The 26334-nt window shown below is 49.5% G+C and overlaps 1 protein-coding gene across 1 annotated transcript in view; it reads left to right on the top strand.

Moving 5' to 3' along the window:
- Gtf3c1 (general transcription factor IIIC subunit 1) overlaps positions 1 to 25377 on the top strand; it is a 66204-nt gene extending 40827 nt beyond the window's left edge. Inside the window, exons 18-37 of the mRNA NM_133541.2 lie at positions 321 to 417; positions 527 to 704; positions 3880 to 4018; positions 4359 to 4494; positions 4791 to 4869; positions 4999 to 5187; positions 7979 to 8136; positions 9565 to 9707; positions 11130 to 11211; positions 12395 to 12507; positions 14726 to 14788; positions 15522 to 15615; positions 17691 to 17863; positions 18597 to 18884; positions 19486 to 19745; positions 20537 to 20826; positions 21908 to 22412; positions 22997 to 23036; positions 23742 to 23934; positions 24606 to 25377. Coding sequence (NP_598225.2) covers positions 321 to 417; positions 527 to 704; positions 3880 to 4018; positions 4359 to 4494; positions 4791 to 4869; positions 4999 to 5187; positions 7979 to 8136; positions 9565 to 9707; positions 11130 to 11211; positions 12395 to 12507; positions 14726 to 14788; positions 15522 to 15615; positions 17691 to 17863; positions 18597 to 18884; positions 19486 to 19745; positions 20537 to 20826; positions 21908 to 22412; positions 22997 to 23036; positions 23742 to 23934; positions 24606 to 24833 — 3448 coding nt within the window. The 3' untranslated portion in view covers positions 24834 to 25377. The remainder of the gene's footprint in view (positions 1 to 320; positions 418 to 526; positions 705 to 3879; positions 4019 to 4358; positions 4495 to 4790; positions 4870 to 4998; positions 5188 to 7978; positions 8137 to 9564; positions 9708 to 11129; positions 11212 to 12394; positions 12508 to 14725; positions 14789 to 15521; positions 15616 to 17690; positions 17864 to 18596; positions 18885 to 19485; positions 19746 to 20536; positions 20827 to 21907; positions 22413 to 22996; positions 23037 to 23741; positions 23935 to 24605) is intronic.
- Positions 25378 to 26334: the final 957 nt, after the last annotated feature.

The following is a 26334-nucleotide window of genomic DNA, read 5'->3' as shown; positions in this document are numbered from 1 at the left end:
AGGTCCCGATACTCAATCCCAGGAGAAGTGAAAGGCGTTGTCTGCCTGCTGTGCAGCCTTAAGGACTCAGTAGTTCATCCACCAGATACGTGAGCGAGTGCATTTAGTACTTGATTTTACTACGTAAAATTTGCTGCTAAGAATTGTAGCTACTGGAGTATTCTGGATTGTTCTCTTGTATTTACTTTTCAACTCGAACCCTAAGGTGACTGATACCCTAGGGGACTAGGTATCCCAGGCAAAAGAAATAGCTCATGCCTTACCCTGGCCTCAGGGCTCTGTGAGGTGTGTGGAGGGGGACCAGCTGCGGTTTGTTCTAGGCGGTATATTTTCTCGGTGGTGGAGAACCTGCAACGGCTGTGCTACATGGGGCTGCTACAGTTTGGACCCACAGAGAAGTTTCAGGATAAAGACCAGGTAGTGCCTCCGAGCCCAGTGAGGTGGGCCTGATTATCAATCCAGCCCTAAGCATCCCACCTGGTGCTGATCCCTGTGTGCCTCCTCTCCTGATCGGTGTCTCCTATAGGTCTTTGTTTTCCTGAAGAAGAATGCAGTCATTGTGGACACCACCATCTGTGACCCACATTACAACCTGGCCCACAGCAGCCGGCCTTTTGAGAGACGTCTCTACGTCTTGGATTCCATGCAGGATGTGGAAAGCTACTGGTTTGACCTGCAGTGTATCTGCCTAAACACCCCACTAGGTAGGTATTTTGGCTTACTGAGCCCCTGTTTTTTTCTCCTCAGTGTGGCCAAGGTTGCAGAGCCAGTTGAGAGCCTGGGGGCTCACAGAGTCCATTATCATTCAGACCCACTCCCTTAGGCCCAGGGTGTCCCTGGAACTTCTTGTAAAGCCCTATGTTCAGCCTTGAAATGAAAAGCTCCTGTCCCATCCCAACCCCATCCAGCATCCAAACCCAAGTGTTTCATCTTCACTCACAAGCACAGGTTGGTATTTATCCAGCATCTGCCTTAGGTAAGGAGACAGAGACCACTGCTCAGCTAAGTGCTGTAATCTGAGGCCACTGGGGCTAGAGAAGACACTTGCAAGGCCTTCAAGAGTGTTAGAGATACGTTGGAGGGAAGACAGCAGCTGAGAGTGGAAGAAGGGTTGGAAATAGACTTGGGGACCCTGTAGAAAGTGCAGTTATTTGAAAAGCAAGAAGCTGTGGAATGTTACATGCAAGCCATGCAAAAAATGACTGAATGCCCATCTTCTATGCTGGGCATTGCTGTTTAACTCTCATCCCCCAGAAAGCCTGTTCAGCATCTTGCTCTATCTTGTTTCCTCACAGGATTCTCTTTAGTACATCTCCAGGGTATTGCAAAGTGCCTCTCTGGAGTGGGCATCCTGTATGTGTGCAAGGGCAAGTACAGCCCAGGGCTTGGCAGGAGGTGGTAGAACTCTCCTTTGGTACTCCTGCTACAGAGCTCCACAGTCACCATCAGAGTGTTCTCTCCACATGAGAGAAGCACTACTTGGGTTCACACCTAGAGGAGGGACTGTGGCTGGGTTAGGGATGCACACACTTAGGTACTCTTGCACTCAGGAGCTTTAAGGAGTCCAGACAAGTCTTACTGCAGTGTGTCTCAATAGTGTTTGGTATTTAGTAGTGAAGGAAGCTCTTACCGCTGTATGTTTTCAAAGCACAAGCCCTCCTTTAGTTTATACCAACATAAAATGTTCTAACCTAGCATATAGTTTGCATCAGTCTCAAAGGCCGGGCAGTTGCGTCTTTGTCCCCCCTCAGGTAAGCTGGATGTCACAGGCTTATTACAATCATTTCGCAGACATCCATTGTCCCTTTCTTCAACAAACATTTGTGGAGTTTCTGTCCCAAGTAATGTGGAGAAGTGTAGTCTGCAACATAGGCTACAGTCGTGCTGTGAAGTTGGGGTGTCTGAAATGCCAGAATGCACACAGGTCACCTTGACAGCATATTAGAGTGCTGTTTCCCAGGTCCGGACCCTGTCTTGGGAGGGCATTTGTTTTGTTTCTGTTTTTAAATTTTGTTTTTTAGTACTTTTATTTTTTGAGATTATATAATTTCTACCCTTTTTTTTCCTCCAACTTCTCTAATATATACCACCTCTTGCTCACTCTCAAATTCATTATTGCTTTTTCTTTAATTGATGTGTGTGTGTGTGTGTGTGTGTGTGTGTGTGTGTGTACAGTGTATATGTTTATCCTAAGTATAAATATAACCTACTCTGTTACATGATGTCACTTGTGTGTGTGCTTTCAGGGCTAATCATTTGGTATTGATAAACAGTTGGTGTGCTCTTCCTCAGAGAAGATGCTCTCTCCTGCCCTTGGCACTTCTTAGTTGCTACTCTTTGTCTAGGGTTGAGATCTAAGCTTTCCTTCCCCTCCACATTAGTATGGGTATTGGTGCCATCCTTGTTTGGGTCTTCTGTAGGCAGCCATGTTGGTAAGGCTTCATCTTACAACAAACTTTTTATTTCTTTGCTCTTACAATGTGTCCATCCCTCTAACATGGCAATCCCTGAACCTGGGTACAAGAGTTGTGTTGTAGATGTGTGCATGCAGTTGGGACTGGTTGGGGCTGGTTATAGTTTGGTTATAATGGGCTCTGTCTGTTTTAAAGATAAGTGAGAGATGGGAACTACACTTATGTTTGGGTGTGTATGGATAAGGATTTAGAATGTAGTTAGAGATTATGCCACTCTAGTAAGGAGTGGTTGTAGGTTCTCCAGAATCCATGACTTCACTAGCCCTAGGTGGTTGCCTTGACTTCCAGTACCAGGCATGGTTCCCTCTTGGTGAGCAGTTCTAAAGTCCCATTAGAGAGCTGTTGGTGACTGCCAAGGGGTGCGTGCCACTGCTGCAGCCTTGGAGGCATCACACCGTGCTGCTCATTGATGTGGTTCATAGGCATCATAACTGAAAGGCTATATATGCTGCTTCTTGATACCATACAAGGAAGTCCTCAAGAGGCAGGCTTCGGGTTAGATCCAGCTCAGGTCCTCAGTGTCCTGTGTTCTAAGGGTATGGTATCTTAAGCAGTAGGAATTTCCCCTCCTGGAGGCAACCAAGGGCAGCATCAATAGTCTAATGTTTTGGAAATTTTTTTGGACAACAGTGGCCAACAGCTCAAAAGCGTGTTGGGATCTTTGTTAGATGGTGTATGGCTCTGGAGGGAGCATCGTCAGCCCAGCAGGAGTGATTTCATTTAAACTGTATATGTGTACAGACTTACATGTATGGGGGTGCTCTTACATAATTGTTTATAATTTTTCCAGACTTTGATTTCACCTTCCTTCTATATTTATCTCCCACTCCTGCCCTGATTAAAGCCCCTGTTTTTTACCATTTCCCTAACTGTACCTTGCTTGTTCTCTTTATTGACCACCCCCATGGTAGTGTTTTTTGCTTTTAAGAGAGTATTTTTGAACATATGTCAGTGGGTACCTTGGGCCTAAGAACACTTAAGTGTCACATGTCTACTCAAATGAACAATAGTCTTGTACAAAGTCTTTGTAATCTCCCTGAACTGAGTTCCTGGCCTTCTAAAACCAAAACTGTCAGCACACCTGTGTGAGTGCAGTAAAGCTGAGCAAATTAGCTTATATACCACTCTAGCCAAGAAAAGCTGTCCTCACTGTCATAACCAGGAAGGTGGCTTGCCCTAGTTGTCACTTGCTTCCCTGTCCTTACAGACTGCATCAATAGAGACCCCTCAGAGGTTCCCATTGCAGCTTTCACCTCTCTCCACTCTCTTCACTCCTCATCCTGTGTGACATTGCCACTGGGGCTCCCTTTCCTTACACCTCACAGACCGATGTCCACTCTTCACTCTCCCTCTGGCTGCCAGCACCTGGCAGGAAACGTGACTGAGCCCTGCTTTGGTTCTCCAGGTGTGGTGCGTTGTCCATGTGCACAGAAGATCTGCCCTGATCCGGGCAGTGACCCAGAAGGCAGCTTGCGGAAGGAGCAAGAGAGCGCCATGGACAAGCACAACCTAGAGCGCAAGTGTGCCATGCTGGAGTATACCACGTGCGTGCCACCCCACTCATCTTTGTGGCCCTAGACTTGGCTAAAAACTCAGGCTAGAAGCCAGAGACAGCAGTTTGGTTATCGTGTTTCCAGCATTACTGTTTTCTGAAATTCCATCTATTGTCAGAATGTAGAAGTTGGCAATTTCAGATGAAAATCAGATTTTTTGACTTGTGAAAAATTAATTTGCCAACCTAGGGGTCCAAGCTTTCTCTTTCTGCTGTTCAGCAGTGTCCTGGGAAAGTGCGCACTGTCATACATACACATAAAGGTTCTCCCACTCCACGCTCAGGCTCCTCACTTACCAGAAAGGGTTCTTTTTCTATTTGCCTTGTCTCAGGGGGAGCCGAGAAGTTGTGGATGAAGGCTTAGTCCCTGGGGATGGACTGGGAGCTGCTGGGCTGGACTCTAGCTTCTATGCACACCTGAAGCGCAACTGGGTCTGGACCAGCTATATCATCAACAAAGCCAGAAAGGTAGGTTCCTGGGGACACAACATCCCAGCACCTGGCACCATCATCACTATAAAGGGCCTCCTGGCCCTTTGACCGTCTAACCTAGCTGATGAAGGGTATCTGCCCAGCCGTGTTTGGTTTCTGTCTTAATCTGTAAAATGGGTGGTTGTTCCTTTTTAGAGGCACACAGAAAGTCTGGTGGCACAATGCCTCCAGTAAGGGGGCGGCAGGGGTGGGGGAGGACCTGCGAGAAATGAGTGGCTGTAGAGACCCAGGGAAGTTCTCAGCTCACCTCAGCGCTTATGCTTACCTTTCAGAACAACACCTCCGAAAATGGGCTCACAGGAAGACTCCAGACTTTCCTGTCTAAGCGCCCAATGCCACTTGGGTCTGGAGGTATGTGTTGGGTGTCCACATGAGAGCAAGGATGAGGCCACCAACACCATGGATCCTGCGTGGACCCTGTTGGCCTGTGTGGCCCCTGCAGGGATTGTCCTCAGCAGCGTATCCTCTTGCTATTCCTAGGCAGTGGCCGTCTGCCTCTCTGGTCAGAGGGGAAAGCTGATGCTGAGCTCTGTGCTGACAAAGAGGAACACTTTGAACTGGACCGAGAACCTACCCCTGGCAGGAACCGAAAAGTGCGTGGGGGCAAGAGTCAGAAGCGGAAGCGGCTGAAGAAGGAGCCCATCAGGAAGACCAAGCGAAGGAGAAGAGGTCAGTCTCGCCTGGCTGTGGCCCACTGCAGTGCTCCTCCCATAGGGCGAGGTTCATCCTGCAGAGTGTCTGTTCCCCTGTCTGTGACTCTGACATGGCTGCACCCCTGACCAACCACAGGACGGCTGTTTCCCCAGTTTTCTCTGGCCGCGTACTTGGCCAACTTTTCACTTTAGCAACTTTCTGATTCAACTGGAAAAAAATCTCCCTAGCAGCATCTTGTCATCTAAATGGAGTTCCTCTCTTCTCTTGGTCTGCCTCTCAGTGTTATATGCTCCAAGCTTAGTCCTGTTGAAGTGAGACTAGAAGGAAGCTGGGAGTGACTTAAGTCTGCACTGTCCCCTCAGAGCCAGCACCGTCCTCCTTGGTACTTCCTAATCAGTGTTTCCTCCTCTGAGCTGCATTTCTAATGGAGTGAGTGCTAGGGGACTGTCCCTGAGTAAGTAGGCTCCATGTTTTATCATCAAGCCTGGATGTGGGTTCTCGAGAGGAAAAGCTGAAGCAGGAACCTACTTTATTAGTTTGTGTTGCAGACATTCATAATAAACAACATCCCATCACTTGATGTAGCCCTCAACTTAGCCTGTTGCAAATACATGAAAGTCCAGAACTCCTCCAGGGAAAATGGGGTGGCTGGATGTGTTTATGTGGATCCTAGCCCAGAGCTCCCCACAGTATGAATTTGTGATGATGCTGTCACCTGTTCTTAGTTACCACTTTGTGCTGTTGTGGTTTCTCTCTTGTCATTATGACACTTTAGGAAGGAAGGAGGTATTTGACACACAGTTTCAGAGGTTGGTGGATGGTCTGTTTCTGAGCTGGTGAGGCAAAGCTTCTTGTCGGGGTGTGTGGTAGAGCAGAGCGGCTCAGCTCAGGCGGACAGAAAGGGCTGCTACCTGTGCTAGCAGCGCCCTCCTTTCTGGTATTCCATCAGGGCCTCAGCCTATTGCAGTACACCCAGAGGCATGCTTTACTGTCAGTCTCAGGGGCTTCTCTGCTCGGTGACGGCTAAGGTCAGTCTCAAGGTGGGCTCTGCAGGAAATGATCTTTAATAGTTTTGGACTAGTATGTGTATGTGCACACATATGTGCACACAAGTCACAGTGAATGTGTGGAGGTCAGAGGGCAACTTGCCAGAGTTCTCTCTACTCTACGGATTCTAGACTTCAACTTGTTGAACTTGGTGGCAAACCACTTTACCTGCTGAGCCATCTTGCTGATCCCAGCACATGTTTTTATACCATTGCTTTTAGTCTTCAAGACAGCCCTAGAGTGTAGACTTTGTTATCCCTATAGAATTTGAAGATCTGTATGTGCTCTGAGGTCACAGGCAGACAGATATTTGGGGGTTCAGGGACTGCTTTTGTTACTCCATTTACTCTGAACATGTTATAAAAGTATCTATATGAGTTACCTCCAGAGGACTTGGCAACCCAGTGGAAGCAGGCAGAGATTGACAGATGATGAGAGGAGATGATGAGACTTACAGAATTAGTATATATAAAGGGGATTTTTTTAGAAAGTCTGTGGCCCAGCTAGCCCAACAATGGCTGTCTACCAGTCAATCCAGTAGGTATTCAGCCCATGAGGCTGGATGTCTCAGCTGATCTCCAGTCTATGCTGGAATCATGAAATAGGCTCGAGTGCTAGAAAAGGAGTGGACTTGCTAACAGAAGCAGGCAGTCAAAAAGGGAACAGGCTTCCTTCTGGTACTCATTCTGTTTTTACTCCACTGAAGAAGCTTGGCAGGTCTCGGTTCGTTTTCTGGAAAGGTGACCCATACCTTCATCCCTGAAGGATCTATGACCATTGTCATCCTGCCTGGATTAAGTTGTAGTTTCCTGTTGACTTTTTCTCACAGGACATGGTAGTACCAAGAGACACCCTATAGATTCTCACTGTTCCTAATTTTGTGATCTTTTAATACAGTCCCCCATGTTATGGTGACCTCTAACCATATTTTGCTACTGTTACCAATTGTAATATAAATACAATAGATAAAAGATAGAGGCTTACTAAAGGGATCATGACCCACAGGTTGAGAACCACTACCCTAAATGATCTGCTGTACTCCAGAAATAATATTTCTTACTTCCATTGCAGAGAAGCCATCCAGTTTCCCCTTAGTAATCTGACACTTATTCCTTTCTTAGCCTGTTCGCTTAAGGGCATTAGAAGGCCAAAGTAACCAGGAAGTCTGAGCTTCCAGTTCAAAGGAAAGTTTGTTCTGGCTCCTGGCAGAAGCACTCCAAAACTTTTAGGCCAGCAGAACTTAGGGTCGCAGGAATAGGAACCAAACATTTTCATAGAGGGGCATTAGAGGTAATAGTTGAACTATCCCTTTCCACCTCTTAATTCCTGGACCCATGAATCCTAGCTATGGGAAAACAACATACTGATGGAAAGCTTCTGTAACCTCTAGGCTTCTACCTAATTGGTGCTATAACTGTGTCTTCAAAAGGCCATTCTATCTTTCTCTCAGGCTAACTGCTTCAGATGGTGGGGAACATGATAAGACCAGTGGATACCATGATAGTGGACCCACTGTCGAACTTGTCTGGCTGTGAAGTGAGAACTATGTTCACATTGCCTAACCTGAACCCATGATACTCAGCCAAAGGGAAATGGGTGAAGAACTGTCAGAGGATGTTGACTCCTTCATGGTTTTCCTTGGTTGGAGTTGGGCATTTGATCACTTCTTACCAGTATAGTTGGGGCTCTTTCCTTCTGGAAGAAAAGCTAGCTCAAGCCAGCTGCTGAAGGTCCCTCTCCTTTTCTGTTGTGTTTCTAGGAGAGCATCCAGAAGCCAAAAGCAAAAAACTACGCTACCAAGATGAGGCTGACCAGAACGCCCTCCGGATGATGACCCGGCTTCGGGTTTCTTGGTCCATGCAGGAGGATGGGTTACTAATGCTCTGCCGAATTGCCAGCAATGTCCTCAACACCAAGGTACCTCCCATCACCCAGGCCCCTGGGAGCAGCCCTTGGCTGTGCTTTGAGAAGTATGGCTCTGAACTTTCCCATTCCTAGAGGCTGCCCAGAAAAGTATTTCCCAGAATCTCATGCACCTATACTACCAGCCTACATTTCTCCTAGCCTTCAGATGCATGTACACTTCTACCTGGCTGCAGTGGAGTAGGTCAGGCCATTTTGCTTTTCTTTATGTTGTCTGCCTGTGGAGGCTTGGTGTGTTCTGTACCATGAACCATTGATTGCCACCTTGGCTCTGTAATTTTGGTACCTATGGGCCCTGGAGTACCCTAAAACACTTCACATTTGTTTTCCTGGCCATAGTCCTGTGCACTTGTGTTCCAGATACACTGTAACTTTCCTGCTTTGTTTTCAGTCCTCAAGCTCTTCCCTGCTTCTAGTGGTGACAGGGTTCCACAGCTTAGCCAGAGCTCCTGCACTTCGCATTCCGATAGCTCCCTGGGGCCCCCTGGCTCTACTTCCTGCTGGCATGTTGTACAGCAAGGCATGAACAGGCTCATGCTTCTTTATAGAGGGCAGCAGGACTTGAGCTCCATGTCAGCAGGGTCAGGGCCTCCCAGGTAGTGATGCCAACAAGTGTAGCAGTTCCTAAGAGCTCATCTCTCCTCATCACCAGCACACCAGCCAGGAGAAGCCAGTGAGGGTGTGTGTTGCTTTCTTTATCCTGTTCTGATCGATTTGTCTCTGATCCACCCTCTCCTAAATTTCATCCCTATTTTTTCCCAAGGAAGATGGAGAGGTGCCCATTAAATCCATCCTGAACTCTGTCTGCTACCTTTCACATGTCTCCTTATTGCAACACTGGTGGCAAGGAATGCCTCTCCTCCCCCATCATGTAGCCAACCATCCTTCACTAGAACTTGTATTAGACTTGTTACAAATATCACCTGTCTTTAAGTCCCTTCCTGTGTGTTATTTTCTGACATGTTCTGAGTCTGTATCTTAGTTCATTTTTACCAGTGCGATGCAGATGATACAAACGTTACAGATGCAAAGGATACAGAATGACTCTGAGAACACAGACTGTATTAATCTTTAAAACTCTACCTACCCAGCAAGGTGATGAACACCTTTGATCCTAGGAGTCAAGAGTTCAAGGCCAGCCCTGACTACACACAAAGAGAGCCCTATCTCAGTGTGAAAAAGAAGGAAAGAGAGCTCTACCAAAGCACATTTACTCTTAACTTTACCTGATACTAAGGCCTCCCTCACAGTGCTTGCCAGAACACACAGTTCCATAGGGTGTTGAGGGCTTGTCCTGTTTTCCTGTACCCAGGCCTTTGAGGTGAGCACTTCAACGTCCTTGGGGAAACAGGCTCCCAGGTGTTAGCTGTCCTGAACATGGACTCTGCAGATACTAACTGTCACATTCTATATTTGGACTAGGTGAAAGGACCATTTGTCACCTGGCAGGTCGTGCGTGACATTTTGCATGCTACCTTTGAAGAGTCTTTGGATAAAACATCTCACTCGGTTGGACGAAGAGCTCGCTACATAGTCAAAAATCCCCAGGCCTTTATGAACTACAAGTAAGCCATATTCCCAACTAGGTTGTGCCTAGGCCCTTACTCCAGCATTGCAGCTGGCTCCCTTCTCTCCCTTCACTTCCCTGTTCAGACTCAGCTGTGACATCCAGATGAATGACTTGAGTGCTGTGGCTGTCCAGGTGTTGGAATTTGTAGTTGGGACAGACAGAACCAGGTGTGGTTCTGGGCACTTCCATGTACATGATCTTATAGACCCTCCTTGGGAACAGATGTAGAGCAAGGCTCTTAAGGCTGCTGGTTCACTGTGCATCTGTCCTGGTTATCCCCATGCACGGAGGGCAAGCAGGGCAGGGATACTGACTGATGCTGCTGTAATCAGAGCAGTCCTAGGGACTCTTCATGGAGCTCCCTCTTGGGAGAAGCGTGACAAGGATCACTAAACAAAAACACTGTATCCCCTTGGGTTGTCCCAGGGACTTTCAGGTGGGACCTGGGAATAACAAAGCATCTTCTTGGCTGCAAGGTCAACCTACCATCTCCTTACAGGCCTTCTGGCCCTTCCCCAGGGGGCTAAGGAAAGAAGGTCACAGATTCTGTGAAGTTGGGGGGTAGCTACAACGTGCCACCAGTGTAAGAATTGGGTAAGGTGGGAGGAGGGACAGAAGAATCTCTTACATTGTTCTCGTTCCAGATCAGACAGGGAGCCTGTGCAGGCATATGGTGATTCTGCACTGCAAGTCACCTTCAGTCAGCAGGCCGTGGAATGACCAGCCCTGTGGGTCTCCACACTACATGCCTAGGGCCTTTCTTATAGGAAGCCACTTTTTCTTATTTGTAGAATGTTCTTGATTCCTACCTGAGTGAATTTTCTCTGAAGGAAAAATGCCCACCGACTTCTTCAGAAGAAGAAACACCCAGAGAGATGTGTCAAGGTGGTAGAGAGTTGGCAGAGAATAAAGTCTGAAGCTTGGGCTCCCTAATCCCAGGATAGCCTGGGACAAAGGATAAAAGGGCCTGGGGTTCTGTCCTCCTGTGGACTAGGTCTCCGGCCTGTGTCCTGGGGTGGGGTCATGTGCTCACCTGGAAGTGGGCTGATAAAAAACAAGATCAGCCATCTCCGCCCAACCCTTTCCTTTCCCTGGCGGCAGAGATGGTAGAGTCTAGCCTTTCTTCACAGACGTGAACAGGCAGGCTCTCTCTCGTTGGTCCTATCCAAATCCCTGTGATAGGGTAGGGCTGAGGGAGAATGTTATTGTCCTCAGTCCCTTCGTGAAAGATAAAAGCCAAGATGGAAAACGTGGGTCCTGACCAGCCTGACTTGGATGCTGCCTGGTCCAGGGTGCTCTTCCCCAGAGCTAGCTGTCCCACCCATGCTTCAGTAGATCATAGCTCCCAGCAAGCTGAGGCAAGCCAGCCAGTGTTTGAGGTGCAACTTGCCGCAGCTCTGGATCTTCCTTCCCACAGAGTCTGCCTGGCAGAAGTGTACCAAGATAAGGCACTCGTTGGAGATTTCATGAGTCGGAAGGATAACTACGAAGACCCAAAGGTAGGTCCCATGCACTGGCAGCGTCCAGTGTCCTCTGAAGACAGGCATTGAGGGACTGGCTAGCTCTCGTGACCATAGGTCTTGACTCTGGACGTCAATTTTAAAGATGACCACATATGACTTGCTACTTTCAAATGCTCTTGAGCTTAGGGTCTGTTTTGTTGAGAAAACAAAGAAACTCTTTAGAAATTGCAGGCAGAGGCTTTGAAGCTGCTCAGGTGGGCCAGATGGCAACTGACAGGAAGGAGATAGCTCTGCGATCTCAGGTACTTCTAACTGTGTTAGACCTGCTGCCAAGGAAGCCAAGGGAAGCAAACGTGGCTGCTCATGGAAAAGAGAGAGTGTGCACTGGCCTTCACCACATAGGGCAAGCCTTCTCCCAGAGGAAGAAGGCACAGGCATAAAGGGAGTCAATGGTGAAGTGCACACAGCAGGCAAATACAGCCTGGCAAGGCTGAAGACCTCACCTGTCCTGTAAGCCAAGCAGTCCTGGTGTAGTGGTTTGACACACTGGCTCTTCCTGAGAGTCCAGTCATACCGTGTCCCCACACCAAACCATAACACCTCTACTAATCAGAGAGGCTGAGTGCAAGTCAGCCAGTAAGCATGTCTGCCCCTGAGGGCATTTTAGAGGTATCTACTCTGACCTGAAACTGGGAGGCCGAAGGTGACTGAATAGATGCAACAAAAGAGGGGTTACAGCCTCCTTGGAACATAGTGGCACTCCAGGTTTGCAGCCATGTCCAGGGAAGAAACCCATCTTCTCTAATTGCACACATTTCAAACTTTAGCACTGCTTCTCTGGGCCTGAGCTACAGGAAAAGTATGAGGCTGAGTGGAGGCTCATCTAGGACGGTGGTCTGCATGAGGTGGCCAGGGAAAACCAAGCTAAGACAAGGCTAGTGTGTTCACGTGCATAGCGGGGGCAGTATAGGTACTGTGTGCATCTCTCCTCAGGCTGGGGGAGGTGGGCTGTCAGTGTCACTTGACTCTTGGACTCAGTTACTGGCATAGCAGTGAGTGGTCACCACTTCGGTGACACGTGGACTCGGAATAGGGTGTAGAAAAGATAGCGAGCTTGGTGTTTCTGGGATGTGACTGCAAAGGAGTTTGCCCATGATGCCTGTGGTGTGCGCACAGCTGCCGCCGTGAGAAGGTGTAGCATCAAGCTTTTGTGTTGCAGGTCTGTGCCAAGGAGTTTAAAGAATTTGTGGAGAAGCTGAAAGAGAAGTTCAGCTCTGGCCTGAGGAACCCCAACCTTGAGATCCCAGACACACTGCAGGAACTCTTTGCCAAGTAGGTGCATTGTCCTCGGTGGGCAGAGCCTTTCACTGTGCAGGTGGATAGCAGACATTAGCCAGCTGGGCAGAGCCTGCCTGGCTGTACTTGGCTATGCAGTTGACCTTTCAAGGGCCGCCCACCTGATATCAGGTGACCTGAGGGTCTGCTTTTCTGGCACCTATATTTTTTCTTCCCAAGTCCCTGCTGCCCGCTTAACAAATCAAGGCTCCCTGGTATGTGTGGCTTTTGCCAAGTCCATTGGTTTACTTATTAGATTGCACAAGGCCAGATGTCAGGACAGCCACATCCGTCCTGCACAGCATCAGTCCTGGGGAGACACAGGCTTCTATAGAACCCCAGGCTAGGGTCACAGGGCTTGAACGCTGTAAGCAGAGCCAGGGCTTTCCGGCTCAGCCTCTTGTGTGGAAGAACATACTTGTGTGAGAAGGGGAGTAAGCCAGGCCTGTTTCCACAGCCGTGTCCAGATCCGGGTGCCTCCTCCTCCACCCTCATGGACACCCCTTTCTCCCTCCTCATGGAGACACCCTTTGGTCTCAGTGTTCAGTTGGGGATCACATTCTAAGATTCATTCAGTAATGAGTATGGTGTCCAGTCTTTCAGATCTCCATGGTAATTGCCCTTTTCTGTGTTTGGTGACAGAGATTTGTGTAACCGAGGCTAGCCTTAAAATCACCACATATCGTCCAGGCTAGTCTGGACGTGCCTCCTGCCTCAGCCTCCTTCAGTTCCTGACATAGCAGTGAATGGTCACCACTCGGGTGACACATGGGGCTCGGGATAGGGGTAGAAAAGATAGCGAGCTTGGTGTCACCATGCCCAGTTCTAGCTATTCTCTGGGTTGTTCTGAATTGGCAGTCCAGCGAGTGCTTGCTCGAATCCCCATGTGTGCATGGGTGATTTGTGCTCAGTCTTCGAAGGGATCTCGGTCTACACCCATGCTTGTGATGATTAGATATGTGCATTCGAACAGGAGGTCACTGGTAATCCTAAAAGAAGACAAATAAAGATTTAAAAGCAGAGCTCTGCACAGAGGAGGAAAGGCGAGTTGCAGGTGTGGCTGATAACACTGACTTGGGTCCTAAGACTGGGGGCCAGGCAGAACAGATCCTTCGCATATAAGGAAAGTGGAATTTCCTGTCAGTAGATTTTTTAGGTAAACTTTTACTATTGCAGTTGAAGGTTTATGTGTTTTGGTGAGGCCTGTGGTTTTAACTGTTAATTCCATGAATTTAGAGTGACTTGAGTTTCAGGTGAGGTGATACTGCATAAAACTCAAAGGAAAAGAAATGCTCTGTTCCTTTGCCGTTGGGATTGGTGTTTGCGTTACTTACTTGTTTTTATTTCTGTGGTACTAGAGACTAAACTTGGGATGTTATACATGCTGGGCAAATACTGTATCTCAGAGCAAACCCCCAGTCCTTCAATTTTGTGGGTGGTGGTTGGTTTGTGTGTTTGGTTTTTGAAGCAGGGTCTTACTTGTAGCCCAGGCTGGCCTTGGGTTCATATCCTCTAGCCTCATCCTCCCAGATACTGTATTACATTCAACTTACTTTTTTATTGAAAAATGATAATGGTATTTATTTATAAGGCACCTAATATTTGTTACATGTCATATGTTGTTATGATCTGTAAGCACAATACAGTACTAAAATTCATTCCTTAGCTTCACTGTAGGCTTCTGCCCTCTGCTTGTCCTTCTTCCTGCCTTCAGCCTCATAGCACCTTGCTGTTTGATTTCCATGAGATCAGACAGACCTCCAGCACCTACCTCAGTGCCAGGTGATCATAGCAGCCCAGGAGGCGGGGACAGAATCCCAAATAAACTGGCTAGCTAGACCAGCTGATCAGCTGTGCATGCTTGTGAGCGACCCTGCCTCAGTAAATAATGCAGAGAGGGACTGAGGAAGATACTCACAGTCAACCTCTGACTTCCACACACTTGGGCACTTGCAAGTGTGTGTCTGTCTGTCTGTCTGTCTCCCTCCCTCCCTCCCTCCCTCCCTCTCTCTCTCTCCCTCCCTCCCCTGCCCACCACACACACATCCTGGTACCCCTGCCCATCTCTGCGTGACCACTATGCTTTGAAAGAGCACACTGCCTTTCCTGATCCTCAGGTCCTAAGAATGGACTTGTTAGATGGATGAAACCTAATGTGCCAGCTCAGTGGAGAGCTGCCCTGCCCCAACAGCATGCTCTTCTGCCTCCTACACAGATACCGGGTGTTGGCAATCGGAGATGAAAAGGACCGTGTCAGGAAGGAGGATGAACTGAATAGGTAAGTGCCGTTTCTCAGCTGCAGTCCAGATGGGGAAGCTAGGGCCAAATCCCGCCTACCGCCTGCTTTTGTGAATGGATGTTCGTTAGAACGCAAGCCATGTTTATTTGATGTGCTGTCTGTATTCTTTCCTTTCTGTGCTGAGAGGTTTCAACAGAGAAAATGGAGTCTGGCCCTTTATAGAGGAAGTTGGCCAAGCCCTAACTTTAGATGTCATCCTCCTGTCTTACAGGAGCTCAGCCTAACAGAAAATGTTTTCTCATCTCATATAAGCAATATTCAGCATTTGCAGTACAAAATGATTCTTTTTTTTTTTTCTCATTTGCAGTCAGGAATATAAAAAGCATATCTTTACTAGCTGGTTTAGAGCTGATTCCCCACCATGTTGCCCCTTACCCATTAAGGCCTTATTCTGTGGAGACAGTGTCTTACTCTGTTTCTCACACTGGCCTGTAACTTGCTCTGTAGGGCAGCTATCCCATAGGAGCCTCCCAATTCTGGGATCACAGGCAGACATCCAGCTGGGAACATTTTGTGTGTGTGGACAATTTGTGAACAATTAGTATGTTCTAGAAACTGCCATTTAATTTGTTTTGTGACTGCTTCAGCATCCGTACCGTTTTGTGGGTTGAAATGTCTTAACTAAGGACTCTTGCGTGTATACTCGCCGTCTCAGGAGTGCTGCTGCAGACCAGCAGCCCCCTCCTACAGCCTTGTACTTACTGTGTTTCAGTGTGGAGGACATCCACTTCCTGGTGCTACAGAACCTGATCCAGAGCACACTGTCCCTCTCTAACAGCCAGTCCAACTCTTGCCAGTCCTTCCAGGTGGGTGCTGGCCTCAGCACAGAGGGCCCTCGGGGCCTTAGGGATCAGAGCTCTGTGGCTGCTTACTCTGTCTGCTCTTCTCAGCCGTGGCATCTCAGGGGCCCTGAAATGCCTTGTATTCTCGTTTATTCGAGTTTTGACTTGTTTATTCGTTGCTGTTATGATCAAACCTAAGGCTTCCTGCATGTGGTACAGTCACTCTTCAGCATGCTACCCTAGTCAGCCTGTGCCACTGTCACTGGTTCTGAGTCAGAGGCCCTGGACCACGGTCTCAGTGTCTTTTCCTGTTGTTATGATAAAGTTTTCTAGTAAGCAATTCAAGAAAGTCTTGTGCCAGAGAAGTCGAGAAAGCAAGAGCTTGAAGCACATGGCACCTGTAGTGAAAAAGCAGAGCAATGAATGCTTGCCGAATTTGCTGCTCAGGTCCTGTTCGCCATGGTTCCCAGTCAGGGAACGGAGCCACCCGTAATGGGCAGGTCTTCCTACCTCAATTAATGTAATCAAGAGAATCCCTCGTAGGCATGCTCAGAAGTCTGTCAGGTGATTCTAGATTCTGTAAAATTGACATTTAACACTACCTGTCAGAGCCTCCTTTCATGCTGAGGCCGCAGACACCTTCTCAGTAAGGCCTGTGCCATAAAGCTGGAGAACTGCTGATGGAAGATGCCTGGTTTGGAGTTTTGTTGTTCTAAGTTTTTTTTATTTTTATTTTTGTGTGTGAATGTTTTGATAGCATGTCTATCTGTGAGCCACATGGAGTACATTGCCCACAGAGGCCAAAAGAGGGAGCCTGGTCCTCCCTCTGGAACTGGATTTGCAGACAGTTGTTAGCTGCAATATGTGATTGCTGGGAATTGAACCCAGGTCCTCTGGAAGAGCAGCCAGTGCTCTTAACCTCTGTTTTCTCTCTGGCCCATTTTTTAAGATGGTGTCATTTTTTTTTTTTAAGATTTATTTATTTATTATATATAAGTACACTGTAGCTGTCTTCAGATACACCAGAAGAGGGCATCAGATCTCTTTACAGATGGTTGTGAGCCACCATGTGGTTGCTGGGAATTGAACTCATGACCTCTGGAAGAGCAGTCTGGTGCTCTTAACCGCTGAGCCATCTCTCCAGCCCGATGGTGTCATTTTTTAAGATAGTCCTGGCTAGCCTAAAACTCACTGTGTATCAGTCTGGCCTTGAGTTCACAAAAACCTGCCTCTTAAGTGCTGGAATGAAGGGTATGTACCGCCATGCTTGATGGGAAGGTGTTTTTTGATACCCTGCTTCAGAGCACTGCCCTGACCTGGACATTGAGCAGCAGTGGACATGCCTCAGCTGATCCCTGAGTATCGTTTGATCTCTCCCACTTTGTCACCTGGTACCCTTGTTTCCCACAAGGACACCTGGAGCCCTGGTATCCGAGAGCACCAGCCAACGCTTGTCGCTCGGTAGCTCGGTAGCACTTTGATACCCAGAAAGTGTTCACAGCTCCAAGTGAGAACCTGTTTATTGGTGTGCAGCTGGAAAACATGAAGCCCTGTAAGTCTGAACAACAGAGAAAGTAGGCAGTGAAGCACAAGTCCCAAGTCCTCAGCCATGGCCACACCAGCTCTCTACTGGGCTCATACTTACTTAAAGCCAAAGGTTCCTCAGCAGGGAGTCCAGGCCAGAGAGCTGCCCCAGAGAAGAAAGTAAACAGCTACCAGTTGCTCTTCCACCTCCAGTTCCAGGGACTTCTAGGTTCAGGTGGAAGATGTCTAAGTCTGGCTTTGTACCCCAGATGCTTAGGAAGTCACATGAAAAAGACTGCCTGACCACCCATCCCCCCCCAGAGCAGGCAGGATGCTTCTGTAGCTCCTACTGAGGACTTAAGGGCCATCAGTGACATCAGAGGCTCATACAGTACCTCTTAGGCTCCCCTGCAACTCAGGTTCTCAGACAGTTACAAAGATACTTTCCTGTGGCAACCTAGGCTCTCAGGATCCAAGGCTTGGTCAGTGTGGTTCAGCACACAGTAGCAAGTGTCTGAAGGTTGTACCCTGCAAGTTCCCCTTCTAGCACCTCACCCTTGCATGTGCTATTATAGATCTTCCGCCTCTACCGGGAGTTCCGGGAGCCTGTGCTGGTGCGGGCCTTCATGGAGTGCCAAAAGAGGAGCCTGGTCAACCGACGCCGTGTCAGCCACTCCCAGGGTCCCAAGAAGAACCGTGCTGTGCCCTTTGTGCCCATGTCCTACCAGCTCTCCCAGTCATACTACAAGTGAGTATGTCCTCAAGAGCAGAGAGCTCAGCCCAGGAGGCAGTTTTCTTTCTGCCTCTCTCTCCCATGCAGGAGTGCTGCCATGAAGCAAGTGGAGGGAAGTTAGTAGTTTTGTAAGCAATCCAGTGAACCTGCCCAGTGGGCTAGCCTTATCCCTTCCTCCCCCATTCATCTCAGAGTCTTTGTGCACCACCAGCCCCTGACTGCAAGTGTGGGAAGCCCCTCACTTAGCATATCATGCCAGCCTCAAGTTAGTGGGGTCACGTTTGGGCACAGCAGCTCCTCCACTGCTTTTTTCGGCTTCCCCATTTCAGCCCTTCCTACCCCCCAGGTCCTTACCTCATGACCTGTGGGCTCCTTTCCTTCTGGAGTCCCTACTCTCTGAGCTCTTGTCAGAGGATTGGCCTCTGCTTACATCTGCAGGCAGTGAGATTGGACACATGTGTCCTGTCAACTGTCACAAAAGGAGGTTCCTCTCTGGTTGGCACGAGGCACTGCAAAGCCTTTAGTTAGATGTAAACACTGGCCCCACCTTAGATGTACACGGTGAGTTGGGGAGAGATGTCTAGACTGCATTGGGCGGCAACACTCTCTCTCCTATCTCAGTGGGCAGGAGTGCTTCAGGCATGAGGGTGCAGGCTGTTTTGAGTACAGTGACTTCCACAGGGTGGCCCAACACGGGCTTCAGCGGCAGCAGCTCCTCAGCGGCCTCTCCTTTCTGCCTTGCCTGCAGGCTTTTCACCTGGCGATTTCCCACCACCGTCTGCACCGAATCCTTCCAGTTCTATGACAGACTACGGGCCAACGGCATACTAGACCAGCCTGATCATTTTTCTTTCAAGGACATGGATAGCAATGACCCTTCAAGTGACCTGGTGGCGTTTTCTTTGGACAGCCCTGGAGGACACTGTGTGACAGCCCTGGCCCTCTTCTCCTTGGGCCTCCTCTCTGTGGATGTCCGAATCCCAGAGCAGATTGTGGTGGTAGACAGCTCCATGGTGGAGAGTGAGGTCATGAAGAGGTCAGAGCCCAGAGCAACACTGTGCATGTGGCTCTGCTCATGGTTTGGGAACACAGATTCTTGAGGCATTGGGCATGGTCATTTCCTCTCATTGTAGGACAGCCAGGGTTACCTGCTCAGCCATCCAATCTGAGTATGTGGTGTGTATACATATACTTATGGGAGTGTAGACATGAAAATGGAGGTATAGAACTCAGAAATTGAATCAGGGGCCTTTCCCTTCTTTTCTCATTTCTGAGACCATCTCAAAATTCTCAACGATTCCACTACACCGACTGTCCAGTAAGCTCTAGTGATCCAACACTTGGAATACAGAACTGTCTGATTTGGGACTAGGAGCTTCAGGGCAGTGTCCAGAGAGTTTTCTGTTGGTACCTTCCAAGGGGTCACAGGAAGTGCCACAGGGAAGAAAATATGAGTCCAGGGCCCTTACTGTGTCAGAGCCAAGTAGGGCCTTCATGGGGAGGTAGAGGCTATGGGTGGTGACAGAAAAGGAGGGCACCTCAAAATGAGTGTTGCCTGTGACAATTGCCACTCGTGATGGCTGTGTGGCAGGTGGGCCATGTCCAAGGCCAGGCACCTAGTTGTCTCTCTTCTGCAGCTTGGGGAAAGATGGCGGCTTGGATGATGATGATGAGGAGGAAGACCTGGATGAAGGTTCAGGGACCAAGCGTCAGAGTGTGGAAGTAAAGGCCCATCAGGCCTCACACACCAAGTACCTGCTGATGAGAGGTTACTACACAGTGCCTGGCATGGTCAGCACGCGCAACCTGAACCCCAATGACAGCATTGTGGTCAATTCCTGCCAGGTTAAATTCCGACTGCGCAATACCCCTGCACCCACCCATCTTGGGCCCACTGGTGAGTGTCCTGCTACAGTTCAGGTATGGGGCACCCCTGGGGTTCCTGGGACCCTGGCCAGGCACACAGCCCTGGAGCTCTGAAGATTGGCATTGCTGTCTGTATCAGTCACCTCCCTTTGCTTGTCCTTGCTTCATGCCTCTGACCTCATTTGTGACACGTTCAGATCCCATAGTTTATGGCATTGTTGAATATTGTCCTTTATTTCTTTGCTATCAAAGGTGAGACTTCAGGTTCATTGACACCACCCAGCTTCTTTGTGGGTGCTGATCACTCAGGAAGCTCTAGATAGCACAAACCTTTTCTCTTGCTGGCAGAGAATGGGATTGGAAAGACCCTGCCGTTCTCCACCCTGCAGCTAGATGTCCTTTGTGTGGTCAGGGTGGATGGTGTTTGCTATCCTTTTTCACCCACAGTCAGAACTCTGTTTTGTCTGAAGTTTGAAGCATGCAAAGATACAGTGCCAACCTGTAGGTTGTTGTCTCAGCTAAAGAAGCCCTCCTGGCTATTGAGCAAAACCCTGACTAGGTGGAAGGGGCCTCAGGCACCACTCAGGGTTAAGGGGTAGGAAGACATGAGATTTAGGAAGGGTTCAGGACAGCCGCAGTGGGCCTGCAGTCTGCTCTATAATTACATACCAAGAGTGGACCTGCGCGGGCCCAGTATGTCCCCAGAAGGTGACCCCATGGCTCCTTAGGAAGCAGTAAACTAGTGCTGGAGCAGATCTTGCCTCAGACATATGTGTTGGTCCCAAGAAGGGTTTCTGTTTGCTTCTTCCCTCATGTTCTCAGGGCCCACAGCCACACCGCTAGAAGAGCTCCAGGCTGGCCCTTCCTGCCTCCCTGCCTCCTTTACCAGCCTGGTGGATCCACAGCTGCACACCCGCTGCCCAGAAGAGTTTGCCCACCAGATGGCACAGTCTGGGTACAGCCCTGAGGACGTGGCTGCGTCCCTAGAGATCCTGCAGGCTGTGGCAGCTGCTGACTGCTTCGGGGTTGACAGGGAGAAGCTGAGCAGACAGTTCTCTGCCTTGGAGAAGATAGCGGACAAGCGCACCAGGACGTTCCTGGACTATATCCAGGTGAACTGAGCTCCAGGCATACAGTTGCAGAAGTGACCACTGCACTCCAAAATAGATACACAATGCAGAAGCAGTGCCTACCTGTGACTTCCCTTTAATTAGATTAATTGCTAGTATTTAAGTCAGGACATGTCCCCTAAACTCCATTAGCCCCCATGAAGACCTGCCTGAGCCCTAGAGTGGCTATCTCTCCTTGGGATAGGCTACATCCTCCATGGCTCTTCTGTCAGTGCCCCCTCCCCACAACTCACAGGCCTCCCGTACTCCCTGGACTTATCTCGCCACCTGCCTGGTCCCTTGGAAAGGCTATGTAACCGTTGGACCCAAAGAATATCATTCTATGTGCTATGAGCAGCTTCTAGGAGTAGGATGCAGATCAGTGGTCTGATTTGGAGGCTCCCATGTGGGGTCTTTTTTGTAAGACATAGGGCTAACTGGGACCATGTAGCCTCCAAGGGCAACTGCAGGAAACCCAGCCAGGTTAAAGACCACCATCTGGCTCTGAGAAGCTCTTAGCTTAACAGTTAAGTTACTGTTTGCGCGGTTTAAAGTGTTCTTTCTCTGATTGTAGCCTTGGGAAACTAACTGGGAGCCCTCAGGTATTCTCAGGCTGTGGAGAAAGAGCCTGCTGACCCCAGTCAAGGTGCAAGGCTTGGGTGCTGTCTGTCAGGGAATTTGAGGAGAAAAGGAGTGCTGCTGGTGATTTTGGGTACACTCCCTACACAGAAGCAGACAGTGGGGTCAGATGTGACATAAACACAAGGGAGTCTGGTCATTGTGTTGAAACATTGACCGCTTTCGGGACTGTCAGGACCACATGAGGATACACAGGCAGGAAATTTATAGTCATATCAGTTGGAGCTATTCTGATATAAGGCCATGTTGTGAGTAACACAGTAGGTATAGGAAGAGCCCACGTAGGCCCATGCAGCTTGTAGCTCCAGAGAAGATGCTAGGCTCTTGCCTTTGGACCGGAGTGTGCTGCCTGCTCAGAATACTTGACCCTAGCTGGAGGGCCATCTACTCCACCTACCTAGTAAAACACATCTTCCCCAACAGACCCTATGCCCTTTTTTTCTAGGACCTCTTGGAACAGCAACAAGTCATGGAAGTTGGAGGCAACACTGTGCGCCTAGTGGCCATGGCCTCTGCCCAGCCCTGGCTCCTGCCTTCAGTGCGTCTGAAAGATGTGGAAATAGACACCAAGGCCTCAGGGGATGACAGCCAATCTAGACTCCCTGCGGGGTCTTCCATCGAAGACCACACCTCTGAGGGTGCACCAATTCCTCCAGTCAGCTCCAATGGCACTAAAAAGCGCCCCTACTGCTCTATTCAGAGCCCTGAAACTGATGCTGAGGAAGCTACAAGGCTCCCTGCCAAGAAGCCCACATTACAAGATGTCTGTGTGGCTGCCAGTCCTAGGCCTGGAACAGAAGAGCAGACAGAGGCCCAGGCTCAGTTTGCAGCTCCTGAAGATGCAGGTGCAGAGGGCCCCAGGCAGGAGAGCCAAGAGAGTGTTGGTGTCTCAGGCCTAGAGCAGCTGGGCTGTGAGTTCCAGCTTCCAGAAAATTCTGAAGACCCCAGAGGTATTGACTTTAAAACCTCTCCCATTCTAGGTCCCTCCTGTGACTATTCCAGCCTACTGCCTCAGACTAGGAACCTACCCTGCCACCTTTCAGCTAGTCATAGTAGACCTCGGTTGTGTTCAGAAGCAGAGGCTCCCTGCCCTCAACAGGTGTGCCCACAGGTGTGCCCACAGGGCCAAGCTGTGCAAGCATCTCATGGGACTTGATGTAGTGACCATGGCGAGGTTCTCTGGACAGCAAGCTTACTCCTAGAGTCTCTGAGCCTTGGCCAGCGACAGGGCCTTCCCCTGACATCTGCTGCTGTTCCTGTGGGCTCAGCTTTATGGACACTTGCCCTGTGGTCAAGGCTCTCAACTGGGAAGTGAGGCGCGTGCTGACTTCCCCGTGCTAGGGTCTCCTGGGTACTATCAATGTCTGTGCTGCCCTGGCCTTCACCACAGCAGTCAGTACCATGCTCTGGGTAGAAGGCTATCTTTCTGGTCTCTGCTTATCTACTTTGGTGCCTGTCGAATGAGGGCAGAGGGACAAGGGACATGGCCTCCCACTTTGCCTTCTAAGAGCCTGCCATCTTTTCTCTCTTACAGGACTTACAGAGAGCAACATGGCCCAGGTAGCATGGGAGAGGTAAGTGGAGATCTTTCACAGGGAGGGGCAAAGCATGAAGTAGTGTGGACTCAGCTTTCAGGATAGTGGAAGATTTCCACCTAGTGTCAGTCACTGTATGAAGCTCCTTCAGAGGGTGCAAGCCTGTGTAGTTTACCCTAAACAAATTCCCAGCCAAGGGCTTTCTCACTCCCCTGGGCCTCTTTCCATAGCCCACTGTATCCTTATACCCATCTTCAATGAAGAGAGGGCCTTTACAACCAACCTATGACCTCATTAGGCAGAACTCAGAACTCAGGGCAGCCCCTCAATCCTGTAGCTGAGAGATGGCATTCCAGAGGGTTGTACTCTTCTGCCTTGAAGAGGCACCTTAATGGCCCTCCCTCCATGTGTATGTGGCCTCACCCACCAAAGCTTTGTACCCTGGATCTGACCCCCAAGGTACAGATGGATCTTCCATCTCAGCCATGGCCACCAGAGCTAGCAAAGCCTGCCCCATCCATCAGCCCTGGGTTAGTGGCAGCTTTGTGCCAGAAGCAGAGCTGCTGCGGGGCTATCTGTGAATGAGGCAGCGGGTAGCTTAGCCAGGACTCCCCTGCCAGGGAACAAGTAGAGACTGGAGAGCAGTGGGCAGATAGTGGCCAAGTTCTGGGCCTCCCTAGCCAGAGTAGCCAGAGTGACCAGTGTGTCCCCTCCTTCTCCCTAACATCAATGTCTGTCTTACAGCGGCTGTGAAAGAGTATGTTTTGTCGGTCGCCCATGGCGTGGTGTGGACGGGCGCCTGAACATGCCCGTGTGCAAAGGCATGATGGAAGCCGTGCTGTACCACATCATGTCAAGGCCCGGTGTTCCTGAGAGCTGCCTGCTACAGTACTACCAGGGCGTCCTACAGCCTGTTGCTGTGCTTGAGCTGCTCCGGGTAGGGCCCAAGGCATCTCAGCCCACTGTGGTAGCGTCACACCCCAGGTGTCACCACCTCAGCTTAATCTTTAGCGCCTTCTGGCCTCTGGGAGAGGTGTCTGCTACTGTTCTTGAGGCCCTGCCTGGCTCCTGATCCCCTCCCCTTGCCTGCTACAGCCCATCCCCGCAGCAGGCTCCCTGTTCCTTGGGTCCGTTTGCACTTGGTCTGTCTTAGTCTGCCTGCTGTTGTGCTCCTGTCTCACACTCAGGGTCACATGCTCACAGGTCCTCAGGAGTCCGGTTAAATAGATGGGGGTGGTGTGCAAAGCTGGGGACCATGTGACCGCTACACAAGCAGCTGCCATGAGCGCCCATTCCCATGATGTTTGCTCCAGTCTAACAAACTAGGGACTTGACCTTTAGTGTGACTTCCCTGAACTTCCTAGTGAGAAGCCACTGCAGCCATTGTTGGCTGAAGAGCACGTCCTCCAGAGGTCACTGTGGCACCCATAGCTGCCATACTTTCTCCTTCCCATCTTTATGTAAGCCTTCCTGCTAAGCCCTGCCTCCCTCGAGGCTGTCTTTAGCCGTCTGCTGCCTGGGAACAGCTATATACATTCCATAAGTGCAGCAAACCAGATCCCCGGGCAAGCAGGGCCCCTTTGTAACCCCATCCATCTCTATCTGCAGGGCTTAGAGTCTCTCGGCTGTATCCAGAAGCGGATGCTGAAGAAGCCAGCGAGTGTCTCACTCTTCTCCAGGCCTGTGGTGGAGGGCCTAGGTCAGGCCAGTGAGGCCGAGGCACTCTCCTGTCAGGGGAGCACTGTCACCTTTTATGAACCTACTCTGGACTGTACCATCCGTCTGGGCCGTGTCTTCCCCCATGACATCAACTGGAACAAGTGGATCCATTTATAGATGCGTCCCAGGCCAGCAGAGGAGCCTCTGCCCGTGCTTAATTGTTCCGCCTGGACTGTCCCAAGAGCCCCGTCCTTCACACAGCTGTTACCAGAGCTCGGCCCAGCCTAGCACAGGTGTAGCAACTAGCAGGTGACTTCAGTCCCCTCTGCTCTCGGCTGCTCTTGGTCCCAGGTGCCCAGCCTTCCTGCAGCCCTGTGTCCTGCCCTGGACTCAGGCTCTAGCATCAGCAGTATCTGCAAGGGATGTTGTTTAGGGAGCAGGCTGATGACCAAGCCCTGAGTCACCTCACACGCACCACACCATTCAGACTCAGAGGAAGACACATCACAGGTGTACCTGGCAGAGTCTGCTCCTCTTAAGGTAGGGCATCCCAACTTGGCCTGAACTGAGCTCAGGTCTCCAGCTCCCAAGGGGCCCCTCCCGCCAGAAGCAAGGCCTGTAGGTTTTGCTTTTGTTTTTGTTTTATTTTGCGCTCTTTTCACTAGATACAAGCCCCTGGCATGTATTTATTTATTTTTTAATTAAAGTAAGATGAAATGCATTTTGTGTGTTTGCCTAGTGATTGTTGTTTCCCAGAGAACTCCTCTTCTTGAGATTTTTTTTTGGGGGGGGGGTGCTTAGATTTTCATCCTTTTGTTGAAAAATGCAAGACTTGCCTTCAGAATGACAGTCAGGGGTCCCACACAGAGACCACTTAACCACAGCTGGCTGAGCCTCCTCAGTCCCAGGCCCCTTCCTGTCCACCTTTCCTCCTTACTGAAGAGGCATGGGCTCTTGGTGGCCTCACCCAGCTTGCAACCTGTCTCATCCATTCTCTATGTCACTGTGAGCCCAGCACAACTAAGCTGCAGCAGTGTAAGTGTTAGTAGTGTAAGTGTTAGCAGTGTGTTAGCAGTGTAAGTGTTAACAGTGTAAGTGTTAGCAGTGTAAGAGTGTTATCAGTGTAAGTGTTAGCAGTGTAAGAGTGTTAGCAGTGTAAGTGTTAGCAGTGTAAGTGTTAGCAATGTGTTAACAGTGTGTTAGCAGTGTAAGTGTTAGCAGTGTGTTAACAGTGTAAGTGTTAGCAGTGTGTTAGCAGTGTGTTAGCAGTGTAAGAGTGTTAGCAATGTGTTAACAGTGTAAGTGTTAGCAGTGTAAGTGTTAGCAGTGTGTTAACAGTGTAAGTGTTAGCAGTGTAAGTGTTAGCAGTGTGTTAGCAGTGTAAGTGTTAGCAGTGTAAGTGTTAGTAGTGTAAGTGTTAGCAGTGTGTTAGCAGTGTAAGTGTTAGCAGTGTAAGTGTTAGCAGTGTAAGTGTTAACAGTGTAAGTGTTAGCAGTGTGTTAGCAGTGTAAGTGTTAGCAGTGTGTTAACAGTGTAAGTGTTAGCAGTATAAGTGTTAACAGTGTAAGAGTGTTAGCAGTGTAAGTGTTAGCAGTGTAACCTCACTAACGTTCTGGGCGTGGTTGGGCAGGGGAGGCGGTGTGCATGTGAGCAGAGCCTGCATGTTACACACTGCACA

Source organism: Rattus norvegicus, chromosome 1 (assembly GCF_036323735.1).
Source record: "Rattus norvegicus strain BN/NHsdMcwi chromosome 1, GRCr8, whole genome shotgun sequence".
Lineage (NCBI taxonomy): Eukaryota > Metazoa > Chordata > Mammalia > Rodentia > Muridae > Rattus > Rattus norvegicus.
Note: the sequence above shows the minus strand (reverse complement) of the source record. Positions and strands in the feature narration are given on the sequence as shown.